This window comes from Gobio gobio (genome assembly GCF_949357685.1).
Source record: "Gobio gobio genome assembly, chromosome: 22".
Classification (NCBI taxonomy): domain Eukaryota; kingdom Metazoa; phylum Chordata; class Actinopteri; order Cypriniformes; family Gobionidae; genus Gobio; species Gobio gobio.
Window position 1 is genome coordinate 22419895 of NC_137118.1, and position 13781 is coordinate 22433675.

Below are 13781 nucleotides of genomic sequence, written 5' to 3' on the forward strand. Positions count from 1 at the left end.
TGATCTGTTGTGCATTTAGGGTACATTAATATACCATGCAGAATATAACTTTTTTTTGTTATATTCTTTATCATATAGGAAAGCAAACAAAAATAATCAAAACAAAAGAGTCATATGAGTCATTCTTTGTATATGGTGGCTTTTCAACCCAATGTTGAATAAAAACTTGCTTGGATCAGATTTCCTAACTAGCAGATCAAGTACTGTACACTGTCAAATATTAGTGTCACTGTCACTTGATGGTTGATCTGGTGAAGAAGCTGTCAGCGATCAAAATGTTGATTTTGAAGGTGTTAAAAATGATAGTTTGGAGAATATGGTTGACCTTGCAAATATGAGCCATATGCTGAATGCACTGGGAAATAGGATCTGACAATGACAGTGATGACGGTAAAAAGCATCTGCTCAAACCCTTCCATGTTCCAAGGAAAAAATATGCTTTAATTTATTATTTTGTAATTGTTATTAAAATATCAGGAGAGTTGTATATTACTACGGCAGTTATAGATCCCTATCTAGATGTTAGACACGAAAATTTAAAAATGGTTGGTGAAACATTCATGCACTTAAAGGGTTAGTTCACCCAAAAATGAAATTTATCCCATAAATTAATCACCCTCAAGCCATCCCATGTGTATATGACTTTTTTCAGCCAAACACAATCTGAGTTATATAAAAAAATATCCTGGCTCTTCCAAGCTTCATAATGAGTGAATGGTAGCCTGAAGCAAAGAGATGCATTTTTTTTTACCATTTTTTGCAACATCTAGTTGAAGACGTTACAAAGTCTGAGTCTAGTTCAGGCGGAAGAGTGACCTTGGACCCGACGCTTGAAGCATTGACGAACGCTGAAGCTCAGAGGATAGAGCAAAACAAAACACGGTCCCGAATTAGAAGTCTTCTAAGATTTTTTAAAGATAAATGTCGGAGGAGCTTGAGTTTCTTGCCCAGCCCTATTTGTTTGAACCATGACAGGCGTCTACTCTCACCTAAGCTTACACTACTCCTACATCCTACATCATGTGTCGGATCAGAGGTCACTCGCCGGAACTAGACTCGCATCCGGCCATTACCGGAAGCCAGTGATTGTAGTTTATAAAGTTATAAATATGGATATTTTTCTTACAAAAATTCATCGCTTCGCTACAGAAGGCCTTTATTAACCTCCTGGAGCTGTGTGGAGAACTTTTATGATGGATGGACGGACGCACTTTTTTGGGCTTCAAAATCTAAGATACCATTCACTCCCATTATAAAGCTTGGAAGAGCCGATATAACTCAGATTGTGTTTGGCTCAAAGAAGACTGTCATATACATCTAGAATGGCTTGAGGGTGAGTCAATTATGGGATAATTTTCATTTCTGGGTGAACTAACCCTTTAAGGGTTAAAAGCAGTTTCCGGGGAGAGAAAAAAACAAACTAAAATGGGAATTGAGAATTTGGTTGTAATGCTGACTTTACCTGTCACAGTGTGACTTCATTGTTTTCACAGTGTGACTTTAATATCTCACAATTACTTATTTTATGTTTTATTCTGAGGCAAAAATAAACAGGATTCCATACATATTTGCATTATATTTAGTAAAAACGGAATTCAAAAAATCGAATAATACTTAAATAATATTAGAATCAAATTCAGTCCATATTTTTAAATAAAATCATTTTCCTCAGAGACAGAAAAAGGCTCCACACACAGAAAATTATCTATATAACTATTTAGTAAGTAGTCATTTTGTAGATGCCTTTATCCAAAATAACTCACAGTATAGTGGAGCAACTTGAGGTTAAATATCAAGCTTAAGGGAACAACGGTGGTCGGCCCAGAAACCAGCAACTTTTCAAATAATATCCCTAAGCTTTAACCACGACACCACCCATGCTGTATATATATATACTGGGTGGACACTGTGCTGTTGTTTCACAGGGAGCACTGTCTCACAGTGAAAGAGCTGTACTGTTATAAGGAGTGGCGTTCTGCTGAGGAAAGTTCTCATCGAGGGTTCCCACATAGCATCACTCTCCCAGAATGCACCTCTCTACCCAGGCAACAAACAGACCCATCCTCATGTACAGCGGTTCCTTACGTTGGTAAGAGTGACACGCTATTATATAACTGTACATCTTCCTGTGGGGTGCCATTCAACTCAATCTTTGTTTAGTTATGAAAATCCTGTGATATTTTTGGGGCTGATTGTCAGTGATGTCCATAAAGCATCCGTCCCATGAAAACAATGGGTGTTAGTGGAAAAACGCCACGTATGGTTCTTGGCAGGACAATGCTGTAGGACTTTTCTTTGTTTGTTTATGTGAAATGACTTGTGAGGAATGTGAAGACAGCAAACCTGTAGATGGACTAGATTAGTGTGTTTTATAGCCAAAGCATGTGAGGAAGGATCAGTAGAGGATGTGTAAACAGTAGACAGTAGACAGCTGAGTAAATGTTCCCATCTAAAAGTTTCCATGCCATGTTTGCAAGCTGATGTCTTAAAATTCATGTGAAATGACAATGGAATGGTGAAATATTGTAGGAGAGTGGCTATTTTGTTGTGTATTTTAGAAACCTGCATGGTTAATGATTAAAATGAATAAATTAAGTTTAAATGAAAAACGTCTCGGTTACGTATGGTAACCCTCGTTCCCTGAAGGAGGGAACGGAGACGTACGTCGGACGTACCGACGAATTGGGATCACTTCTGGGAGCCCCTATCAGCTTCGAGCTATCTAGAACCGGCCAATGAACAATTGGCGTGCGAGATTTGCATCTCGCGCTCCGCCCCGCGCCGCGGGTATAAACAGGAAGCGAGAGCGAATGCACGCTGTTTTTCACTGAGGAGCCACACGTAGTGGCTCGACCTGCAGTGATGGTACAGCAACTGTGGCGACGGGACGTACGTCTCCGTTCCCTCCTTCAGGGAACGAGGGTTACCATACGTAACCGAGACGTTCCCATTCAGTCGGTCACGTTCGACGTACGTCGGACGTACCGACGAATTGGGATCCCCTATGGAAAACGCCATAGTTACTACCACTTCCAGCGCCCAGCGATGAGCCCCACAGACCCCGATCTGATGCGGGCGGGTAGGTTCACGCAGGTAGAGTCAAAGCTGCTGTTCCGCAAGACCCACTCAGCTGACTGTATTGGATAACGCTGGGAAAGCGTGCCTGTGAAGGCAGCTGCGGAAGCCACATCTTGCCCAGAGGGAGTTAACATGTGGAGAATACACGTATGGGCTGGCCGTGGGCAGCACAACATACGGAAGTCTCAGGGGTGGCCCCGGCCAATTAGGAGGGAGACAACACGTACCTGGGACGGCAGAGGAACTCTGCCGAGGGAAAGACACGGGCTCGCCGTAGGGAGCCGTACCGTGGAAGAATACACATATGGGACCGCCGTGGGGGTCACTACATACGGAACCCAGCCTAACACAAGTTCCACCAATGCATACGAGTGTTAGACCTGGCGTCGAACGCTCCGCCACGTCCGACTGCCGCGGGTTGCGGAGGACTCAACAGGGTTCGCCGTTCCGGGGAACTCGACTGGAGCAGAATAAGCGCACGCATCCGTCTACCATAGGGGAGGGAATGGCGCAGCAAGCCGACACTGGAACGGGTACTTCGGTGTTACTGACTATGGGAAGTGAGCACACAGGAAGAGACCGGCTCTACACGGAGGCTATAGAATCTAGCGAACGTGTTAGGTGTCGCCCAGCCCGCAGCTCTACAAATATCTGTCAGCGAGGCGCCACGAGCCAGCGCCCAGGAAGAGGCAACACCCCTAGTGGAGTGGGCTCTTAACCCGAGCGGGCAGGGCACGTCTTGGGACTGATAAGCCAAGACGATGGCGTCCACTATCCAGTGGGCCATCCTCTGCTTGGAGACAGCCTTTCCCTTCTGCTGTCCTCCGTAACAGACGAAGAGCTGCTCTGAGGTCCTGAAGCTTTGCGTTCTGTCCACGTAAGTCCGGAGAGCACGGACGGGACAGAGAAAAGCTAGGGCTGGGTCTGCCTCCTCCGAAGGCAGCGCTTGCAGGCTCACCACTTGGTCCCGGAAGGGAGTAGTGGGAACCTTGGGCACGTATCCAGGCCGGGGTCTCATGATCACATGAGAGTTACCGGGCCCGAACACCAGGCACGATTCGTCGACCGAAATGCCTGCAGGTCCCCTACCCTCTTGATGGAGGCCAACGCAATCAGGAGTATAGTCTTTAACGACAGGATTTTCAACTCGGCTGACTGCAGAGGCTCAAAGGGTTCTCTCTGTAGTGCAGTAAGCACCAGAGCTAAGTCCCAAGAGGGTATAGAGGGAGAACGAGGAGGATTTAATCTCCTCGCTCCCCTAAGGAACCTGACGATCAAATCGTGCTTACCTAGAGATTTCCCATCTACGAACTCATGATTAGCGGCGATAGCGGCGACATAGACCTTGAGGGTGGAGGGAGACAGCCTTCGCTCCAACCCATCCTGTAGAAAGGTAAGCACAGAAGCGATCGAACATCTTCGGGGGTCTTCTTGCGGGAAGAGCACCAATCGACGAACAGGTTCCACTTCAACGCATAGAGGCGCCTCGTAGAGGGGGCTCTAGCGGAAGTGATGGTGTCCACTACCGCTTGTGGTAGGTCACCTAGAACCTCCGCGTCCCGTCCAGGGACCAGACATGGAGTTTCCAGAGGTCTGGACGCGGGTGCCATAGGGTGCCCCGTCTCTGAGTCAGGAGGTCCTGTCTCAGAGGAATGGGCCAGGGAGGTGCTGTCGCAAGGAGCACTAGTTCCGGGAACCAGGTCCGGTTGGGCCAATACGGAGCAACCAACAGGACCTGCTCCTCGTCCTCCCTGACTTTGCACAGTGTCTGCGCAAGAAGGCTCACTGGGGGAAACGCATACTTGCGTTCTTCCCGGGGCCAGCTGTGGGCCAGGGCATCCGACCCGAGGGTCCCCTCGGTCAAGGAATAAAACCACTGACAGTGGGTCGTCTCTGGGGAGGCAAACAGGTCCACCTGTGCGGCCCCGAAACGACTCCAGATTAGCTGGACCGCCTGGGGATGGAGTCGCCATTCTCCCGGAAGTTCCTGCTGACGTGACAGCTCGTCGGCCGCACAATTGAGCAGGCCCGGAATGTGAACAGCACGAAGCGACCTCAGATGCTTCTGACTCCATAAGAGGAGATGGCGGGCGAGTTGCGACATGCGACGGGAGCGTAGACCACCCTGTTTGTTGATGTACGCTACGGCCGCAGTGTTGTCCGTCCGGACCAGAACGTGCTTGCCTCTGAGCGGCACTTTGAAGCGGCTGAGTGCAAGACGAACTGCTAACAACTCGAGGCAATTGATATGCCATTGCAGCTGAGGCCCCGTCCACAGGCCCGAAGCTGCAAGCCCGTTGTACGTGGCACCCCAACCCGTGGATGAGGCATCCGTGGAGACAACGGAGTGCCTGGACACTTGTTCTAGGGGGACTCCCGCCCGGAGAAACAAAGGGTCCGACCACGGGCCGAAGGTTTGGCGGCACCTCGGAGTCACTTGGACGCGGAGGGAACCGCTGTGCCACGCCCATCTCGGGACTCGATCGTGTAGCCAGCGTTGAAGCGGTCTCATATGAAGCAATCCGAGCGGCGTTACTGCGGCTGCGGATGCCATATGCCCCAGGAGCCTCTGAAAATGTTTCAGTGGAACCGCTGTCCTGCCTTTGAATGAATTCAGGCAGTTCAACACCGACTGGACGCGCTCCTCGGTGAGGCGCGCAGTCATGGCGACCGAGTCCATCTCCATACCGAGAAAAGAGATCCTCTGCGTGGGGCAGAGTTTGCTCTTCTCCCAGTTGACCCGAAGTCCCAACTGGCTGAGGTGACTGAGCACCTTGTCCCTGTGTTCGCACAACTGCTCTCGTGACTGGGCAAGAATCAGCCAGTCGTCGAGGTAGTTGAGGATGCGAACACCATGCTCTCTCATGGGAGCAATGGCCGCCTCCGCAACCTTCGTAAAGACGCGGGGCGACAGGGACAGGCCGAAGGGCAAGACGCGGTACTGACATGCCCGTCCCTCGAACGCGAAGCGCAGAAAGGGCCGGTCGAGGGGAAACGAGAATGAAAGTACGCGTCCTTCAGGTCGATCGCTGCAAACCAATCTTGGGGACGGACGCACCTGAAGATGTGCTTCTGCGTTAGCATTCTGAACGGCAGCCTGTGAAGGGACCGGTTCAAGAACCGCAGGTCCAAGACCGGCCATAACCCGCCGCCTTTCTTGGGTACAATGAAGTACGGGCTGTAGAACCCGGACCTCATATCGGCTGGAGGGACCGGCTCCATCGCGTCCTTCGCCAGTAGGACTGCGATCTCCGCCCGGAGCACGGGGGCGTTCTCCTTCGCTACTGGGAAGTGAACGCCCCCAAACTTAGGGGGACGCCTGGCGAACTGAATCGCATAGCCGAGTCTGATGGTACGGCCCCGAGACGGGCTGGGAAGCTCTAGCCAGGCTTCCAGACACCGAGCAAGGGGATTAACCACAGACGTACCCGCAGCGGGGCAGCGACGCGGAATGCAGGGATCCGACTCGGACGGCATGGAGCGGCCCGAAGTGGGATCTGAGTGTGCTGTGCAACACTTACCTGCGTCCGCGGAGGGGGCGTGCGAGTGTGGGGAGGCCGCTTGAGTGCGTTCCCACAGCCGGCGCCCCCTGCTGGCGAAGGGAGAGGCGTCTGAGGGTGGCGAGGCATGGGAGCGTCGACCACCGCCAAGCGCGCTCCCAAATGAAGGAGGGGCTGAGCGTGGCAAGGCTTTGTGGCGTTGCACACGGTCTGCCTCACCTCCTTCCTCAGCGGGGAACAAGAGTGGCGAGGCATAGCGTCGCACACTGTTGTCCACGCACCGCTGAGAAGAGGGGAATGAGAGTGGCGAGGCTTTGTAGCGTCACACACACTGCCATTCTCGCCCTCTTGTGGGGAGGGGAATGAAAGCGGCGAGGCTCTGTAGCGTCACACACACTGCCATTCCTGAACTCCCGAGACCCAGAGGTATTGGAACTGCTCTTTTTTTTTTTTTTTTTTTTGGTACCACTGGCTGTTTTTAACATCAGTGGCGGAACAGAATTACTAATGGTTTTCCACCCGGCCCTCCTCCGGGGAAGAACAGTTCCAGACCAAATCCGGGTCAATTGTGCTTCTGGACCAGGGTGGACATCGTCTAGCCAAGGGCCAGCGCTGTGCGCAGCTCAACCTCAGCTCAGAACTACCCTTGTGCACTAAGCAGGGCGGAGGTGGCCTGCCAGTGGCACTGCCACCCCACCGATGAGGGTAGTGAGAGAGAGGAAAACTTTATACAGATTATGGCCCTATTGGTGTTCCATATTTTGGCACCAATAGTTCCACAATGCCAAAGCCTTCCAATGCACATCCGAAAAAAGGCAAGGGGCAGGCAAGGCGATTTACGCGTTGCACTATGCCTCAGCCATCCGGGAAAGCATGGCTGTCAAGTATGAATCTGATTCAGCACGAGCGCCCACTATTACGGTGGGAATCTCAGCATCATCTTCATTTTCAACACATAACAGCCCTCTCTCCGATGCAGCGATTGACATCTGTCCTCTGCTAGAGCCCCAAATGAAATGCTAGGTCCCCTTTCAAGGACCAGCAATCCCATCTGTAAACTACCAGCAGACACGTGAGACAGTGGGCGTGGCCGTGAGACGGCACACGGCGCGCTGAACACTCAAGCCCCTATGAAAAAGGCAAGACCAACAGCGCGCCGACGTGGCCATGCTCTCGTGAGAGAGCATAGACCACCCACGAACACAGTCTCAACATGCTTGCGATGCGATAGAGGAGTGAGGGGCCCACAGAGATGTACGCGGCGGGGAAGCCTCACTGTAATCCTCAGGCCACCCAGGCTTATCAGCCAAAATAGTCCCCCCTCTGGTGCACCAGAAAAGAGACTAGATCGGGGTATAAGCGAAGGGACTCAACCCCGTTTGAGGCATCATAGTCTCGACCGCGCATCGGAGGCGCCGAGTGACGCGCGCAGAGTTGCCGTGGCAACCCGCGCTGTCACCCGGCAGCCAGACGGCACACGGCGCGCTGAACACTCAAACCCTCACGCGGAAGGTGAGATGACCAGCGCGTCGACGTGATCCCGTTCCCCTGGGAGAACATGGATCACCCACGACACAGTCTCAACATGTTTATGCGAGATGGATCGTGGCCGTCAGGACAGGAAACAACCGCATCCAGAAACGCACGAGTGGTAAGACATCTTGAAAAAGACGGCACGTCACCCGTGAAGCTCTTTTGTGAGGAAAACGCTCTGTGCTGAAGCACTCAGGGGGAAACGCGACAGCGCACGGGATTGTTAGTGCAGCCCGTGCCTGTACTCAGCAGGAAAACGCTCTACCCAGACCAACAGGTTGCTGTGATAACAGCAGTTTTTCTGCACTCAGAGGCAGCTCGATGAGTTCAGCGCGATCCCACTGAAAGGTGCCGTTTCTCCAACACGCGTCCTCCTCTGGCTTTCCGGTGTCTGTAGACAGTCTTGCTGATAGCAGCGAAAAATACTCGTCTTGAATGAAGAGAGTGAGTCCTTCATACGCCTGTGTGGCTCCGAAGTGAATGACAGCGTGCATTCGCTCTCGCTTCCTGTTTATACCCGCTGCGCGGGGCGGAGCGCGAGATGCAAATCTCGCACGCCAATTGTTCATTGGCCGGTTCTAGATAGCTCGAAGCTGATAGGGGCTCCCAGAAGTGATCCCAATTCGTCGGTACGTCCGACGTACGTCGAACGTGACCGACTGAATGGGAACACAATCTTTTTTTTGTTATTCAGATATCAATAAAGACCAAGTTACATGTAAGTATGAGTTTTATATTCTCTTCACATAGAGTGGGTCCAAAAGTCTGAGTGCTATTATTTATTCAGTTATTTTGAATTACAAAAATGCAAATGTTTACCAATGGCTTCAGGCCTTTGGACTCCACTACAATTTTTTATGTTTCTGTCAAACTGCAATAATGATCATCAAAACACACATTTCAATATATTTGACCGTTTGCAATTTATATATCTATAGCAACATGTTACAATGACAAAGGAAGATTTTACCAAGGATCTCACAATGTCACAGCATCTGCAATTCCCTGTCAGCAATGGAACAAGCAGGTAAATGTTTGTATTAAAGTCAGCATAAAATCAAATTGACTACATTTACTTTCCTAAAATTTTTTCCTGCTCGTGTTTTGTGAGATTATTCAATGCATTATTCAATGCATGTTACTCTAAAGAATCTAATCTTTAATCAAAAGGCTGGTGTCACTTTGACTGCATGTGCAGGGAAAATAATATTAGCTAGTAATTAGCCAAGTAGCTATTTACGCATTGCTTTAGACTACCATTGTAGGTAATGCAGCGTTTCCAATTTTAGACTTTAGTTAATGCAGTCATGCAGGGCCGTAACCACAATAGACATTGAGGGGGACAAGTCCCCGCGAATAATTAGAAATGTCCAAATTGTCCCCCCAATATTTAATATTCTTGATGCTGCTCTGTTGTACTCATTACACACCGCGCTGTTTGTTGCTAGGATGACAAAAGTAAAATGTTACATTTTTTGGTTGGTCTGCCTCAGCGGTTTAACAGCTCTCGTCACTGTCAGAATGAGTAAGATGGCCAATCGAATCAAAGAAGGCGGAGCTAACAGTAATAACAAGTGATGCAAACTTCTTGACATTTTTTATGAAATTTCACCATTTTGAATTGAAAATATGACATTATTTATGTAAATCATAACTGAATTTGACGTGACAATATGCATTTTTACATATTAGACTCGAAAATATAGAGTGAATGTGTGCATATTTAAAAATTTTTTACTTAATAACTACAATAGAACTGGAACTTTTACCGTTCTTATTTCTTTTCCTTTGTTACCTTAAATTAATTTAAATAATTGAATTCCTTTAAATAAACCAATAAGACCAATACCAAACAAACAAACAACAACTTTGGTCATCCCCCAATGTCTAAGACATGGTCACGGCCTTGCAGTCATGTAGCAATGATAGCAAATAGCATTTCGCAAAGAAAAGCTACCATGGTTAACATACTGTAGAATTTTACTTTTAACAACACAAAACTCAAATGTGTAACCGAAAAGTATGTAGATAAACAACATTGCTTATTTAGAATATTGGACAACGGATTAGAATTGCAAAATTAATTTTGGTTTATTAATTTTCTTTTTTTTCATGCATTTTGACATGCTATCGTTTTCCCCTGTAACTGTAATCAAAATTATACCAGCTTGTTTCGTTTTTTTTTTTCCTCGAACAATACACTAACCCCAAACAATCCAAATGCTGCATGTTGGCATGCGCTTAGTGACCTTCAAATGATACGTACACAGGAAACAATTTTTTTACAGCAAAAACAATGGAGGGTCAAAATACACAAATCCTGAGGTTTCCTTTGAAATGAAGTTTTGAATGGAGAAGATGTTGTCTCTTTTCAAAACAATGTTGAACGTTTTAATGCATGCAGTGGGTTTCAAACTGGGAATACTGGAAATACCAGGGATAATGGAAACATTGAATTTAGCCGCAGAAGATATGTAAATTACCACAGGTTTGAGTTTCTTGGTTGACCCCTCTCTTTTTATCCTATTCAGTATCCCCATCAACATAGACTCTCTGTAGATGTGATTCCTGAGTTGCGAAATGCAGAAAACTACTGTCGTAACCCGGGCGGAGAGAGTGACAGGCCATGGTGCTACACCACAAACCCCAATGTACGCTGGGAGTACTGTCTGGTGCCTAAATGTGGAGAAGGTATGTATACCTGAGCAATAAATAAAATAAATTGTTGACTGGAGTAGTTAATCCTAGATTGCCAGTTTACTCTGACATTGGTAAATATAAAACAAAAGCTGTTTCAAATAATCTGCATCAACATTATAATTCTTTCTTCAGTTATCAGTGTGAAGACTGCACCACCCTCAATTCCAAAACCAGTCCAGTTTTACCCACCTCCTCCTGTGTCCACGGCCTACTCAATGACCGTTATCATCTTTGTCATTGCTGGCTTTGCTGGGGCAGCCTTCTTCACCATACTCATCCTCACGTGCCACAGACGAAATAAAGTGTGGAAAAAGAGGAAAAGGTGAATAATGGACTGATTATTTTGATTTAAGTCATATAGTCACGTATAGAATTCATAGAATGACCTGCGCTGGTAAAAGGTTGAAGTCCCAACCCTAAATCTAACTAGCAAAACACATAATCTAAGGCTGAGGTATTCAACCGTGGTCCTGGAGACCCACTGTCCTGCAAAGTTTATTTCTAACCTGCTTCAGCACATCTGCTTGTGTATTTTCAACAAGTGATCCTGAAGAGCTTGATTAGCTTCATCTGTCTTTAATTGGGGTTGGAGCTAAACTCTGCAGGACAGTGGGTCCCCAGGAGCAGGATTGAAGACCTCTGATCTAAGGTAACTCTAGAACAGGGTGTCCAAATCTGTTCCAGGAGATCCACTGTCCTGCAGAGTTTAGCTCCATCTTGCCTCAACACACCTGCCTGGAAGTTTCTAGTATGCCTTGTAAGACCTTGATTAGCTGGTTCGGGTGGACACCCCTTGGACACCCCTGCTCTAAACATGGGTAAACATTGGCCACCAGGGCTACCATCCTGCAAGTTTAGCTCTAAACCTAGTCAAACACACCTGAACCAGCTAATCAAAGTGTTCAGGCTTACTTGAAAGTAACAGGCAGGTGTATTGGAGCAGGGCTGGAACTGGAATCTGCAGGAATGTAGCCCTCCAGAGGTACGACAGGCTACTCTATCTCTTGGAGGTACACCATCATATAGATTTTACCTCCAATCCTGCTCAGACACATCTTCTTGTAATTTTCAAGTACACCTGGAAACCTTGGTTAGCTAAACTCTGCAGGAAGGTGGTCCTCCAGAAGTCTCCTTGAGAGTAGAACAAACGGCCCCACTTTATATTAGGTGGCCTTAAGTACTATGTACTTACATCAAAAAATAAGTACAATGTACTTACTGTTTTCAAATTGTATTGCAAAAGACCTTTGCTGATATTGAGGTGGGATACGGGTAGAGTTAGGGACAGGTGTGGTGGTATGGGTAAGTTTAAGGGTAGGGTTAGGTGTAAGGGAAGTGTCAACTGTGTAATTACAAATGTAACTACAGAAATTAATTACAGACGTAATTACATGCAGGTATTTTTTTTAAATGTAAGTACAATGTAAAAACATGTTTGTACACAATAAGTGCATTGTATCAAATGATTAATTAAAATGTTAGTTCATAGTAGTTAAGGCCACCTAATATAAAGTGGGTCCGAACAAACCTACAACTGGGAACTCTCATCAAAAGTGTACTTGAAATTGCTTTGGAAGTTGCATTACTTAAATTATTAGCTAAACATGTCAAAACAAAACAAATGGTGCTTCTATTTTCAGTAGGGTGCTGGAGACACCTACTCTGACCACCCTCCCCTCAGAGCTCTTGCTGGACAGACTTCACCCCAACCCAATGTACCAACGGCTGCCTCTCCTCCTCAACTCCAAGCTCCTCGGTCTCGAATATCCACGGAACAACATTGAATATGTCCGTGATATTGGAGAGGGGGCTTTCGGTAGGGTGTTTCAGGCAAGGTGAGAGCTACCAAATGTTACAAGCAAATGTAACACCAATGGTGATAATGTCTGTCCCGGTTTTGCACTGTCCATGTTTATACTGATCATGTTTTCCTTTGCCTGTTTTTGTCAAAGTTTGTCACTATGTGAATGATTAAACTAATCAATTTTTTTAGAACAATGACTGAATTCTTAGAAACTCTTTAGTGACTCACCAGTTAGATTTAGGAAAAAATGAGCCGATGGTGAATCAGCATGCAAAGGTCTGACGTATACAGACCAAACCACAATGTAATCCTTATATCATGTGTATAGACACTCCTGGGAATTACAGCAGTGGGTAAAATAAATACACCATATGGCTGTCTCCTGAAATAAGAGACTGAATAGGTCACACTACACATGTGATGTGTTTCAATATGAAACTTCCCTGTAGATACTATCGTGTGAGCAAGCCCTGCTGAGGAGGTTATTTATAGACACCCATTAGAAAAGTGTTTACTTCTCCAGGAACACACAGGAGCCTTCAGCACAGGAAGTGCAATCTTAATGGAATTCTAAGATGGTTCTTGAGTTGCTGCCATTGTGGTTCTGTTTCCACAGTTTTGCATCACCATTTAAACTATTTTAAAGGCATTATGACCTGTTTGACAATTTGTGACAAGATGTAGGGAGGAATTTGGTTTGAGGTCAGTGAAGGTTGCCTACTACTGCTGCCAGAGTCAAGTGTTTACCATTACAGTAAATATTGTATACGCTGATTGCCCAGTTCTGCAGGCTTGTGCATGTGTGTAAAGAATAACATAGCTTTGGCTGTATGGGAGCAGTCATGGCCTGATGGTTTGAGAGTCAGACTGGTAACCCGAAGGTCACAGGTTCTATTCTCAATACCGGCAGGAAATGACTTAGGTGCCCTTTAGCAAGGCACCTAAGCCCGAATTGCTCCCCGGGCGCTGCACTGAATAGCTACCCACTACCCTAGGTGTGTGTGTGTCCACGGTTTGCAGTGTGTGTGTTTTCACAACCCACTACTCATAATGTGTGTGGACTAGCTTGGATGGGTTAAATGCAGAGGACAATTTCCAAGAATGGGTTACCATACCTCTCCTTCATATGTCACTTTCAACTGTACAGTAATTTTACATTTAGGCTA

The 13781-nt window shown here is 47.1% G+C and overlaps 1 protein-coding gene across 2 annotated transcripts in view; it reads left to right on the top strand.

Moving 5' to 3' along the window:
* Positions 1-13781, top strand: part of musk (muscle, skeletal, receptor tyrosine kinase) — a 53108-nt gene that overhangs the window by 35874 nt on the left and 3453 nt on the right. For both annotated transcript variants that reach the window (XM_079804524.1, XM_079804523.1), the window contains exons 9-14: positions 1926-2089; positions 8806-8829; positions 9050-9138; positions 10643-10802; positions 10944-11133; positions 12452-12646. In XM_079804524.1, coding sequence (XP_079660650.1) covers positions 1926-2089; positions 8806-8829; positions 9050-9138; positions 10643-10802; positions 10944-11133; positions 12452-12646 — 822 coding nt within the window. The remainder of the gene's footprint in view (positions 1-1925; positions 2090-8805; positions 8830-9049; positions 9139-10642; positions 10803-10943; positions 11134-12451; positions 12647-13781) is intronic.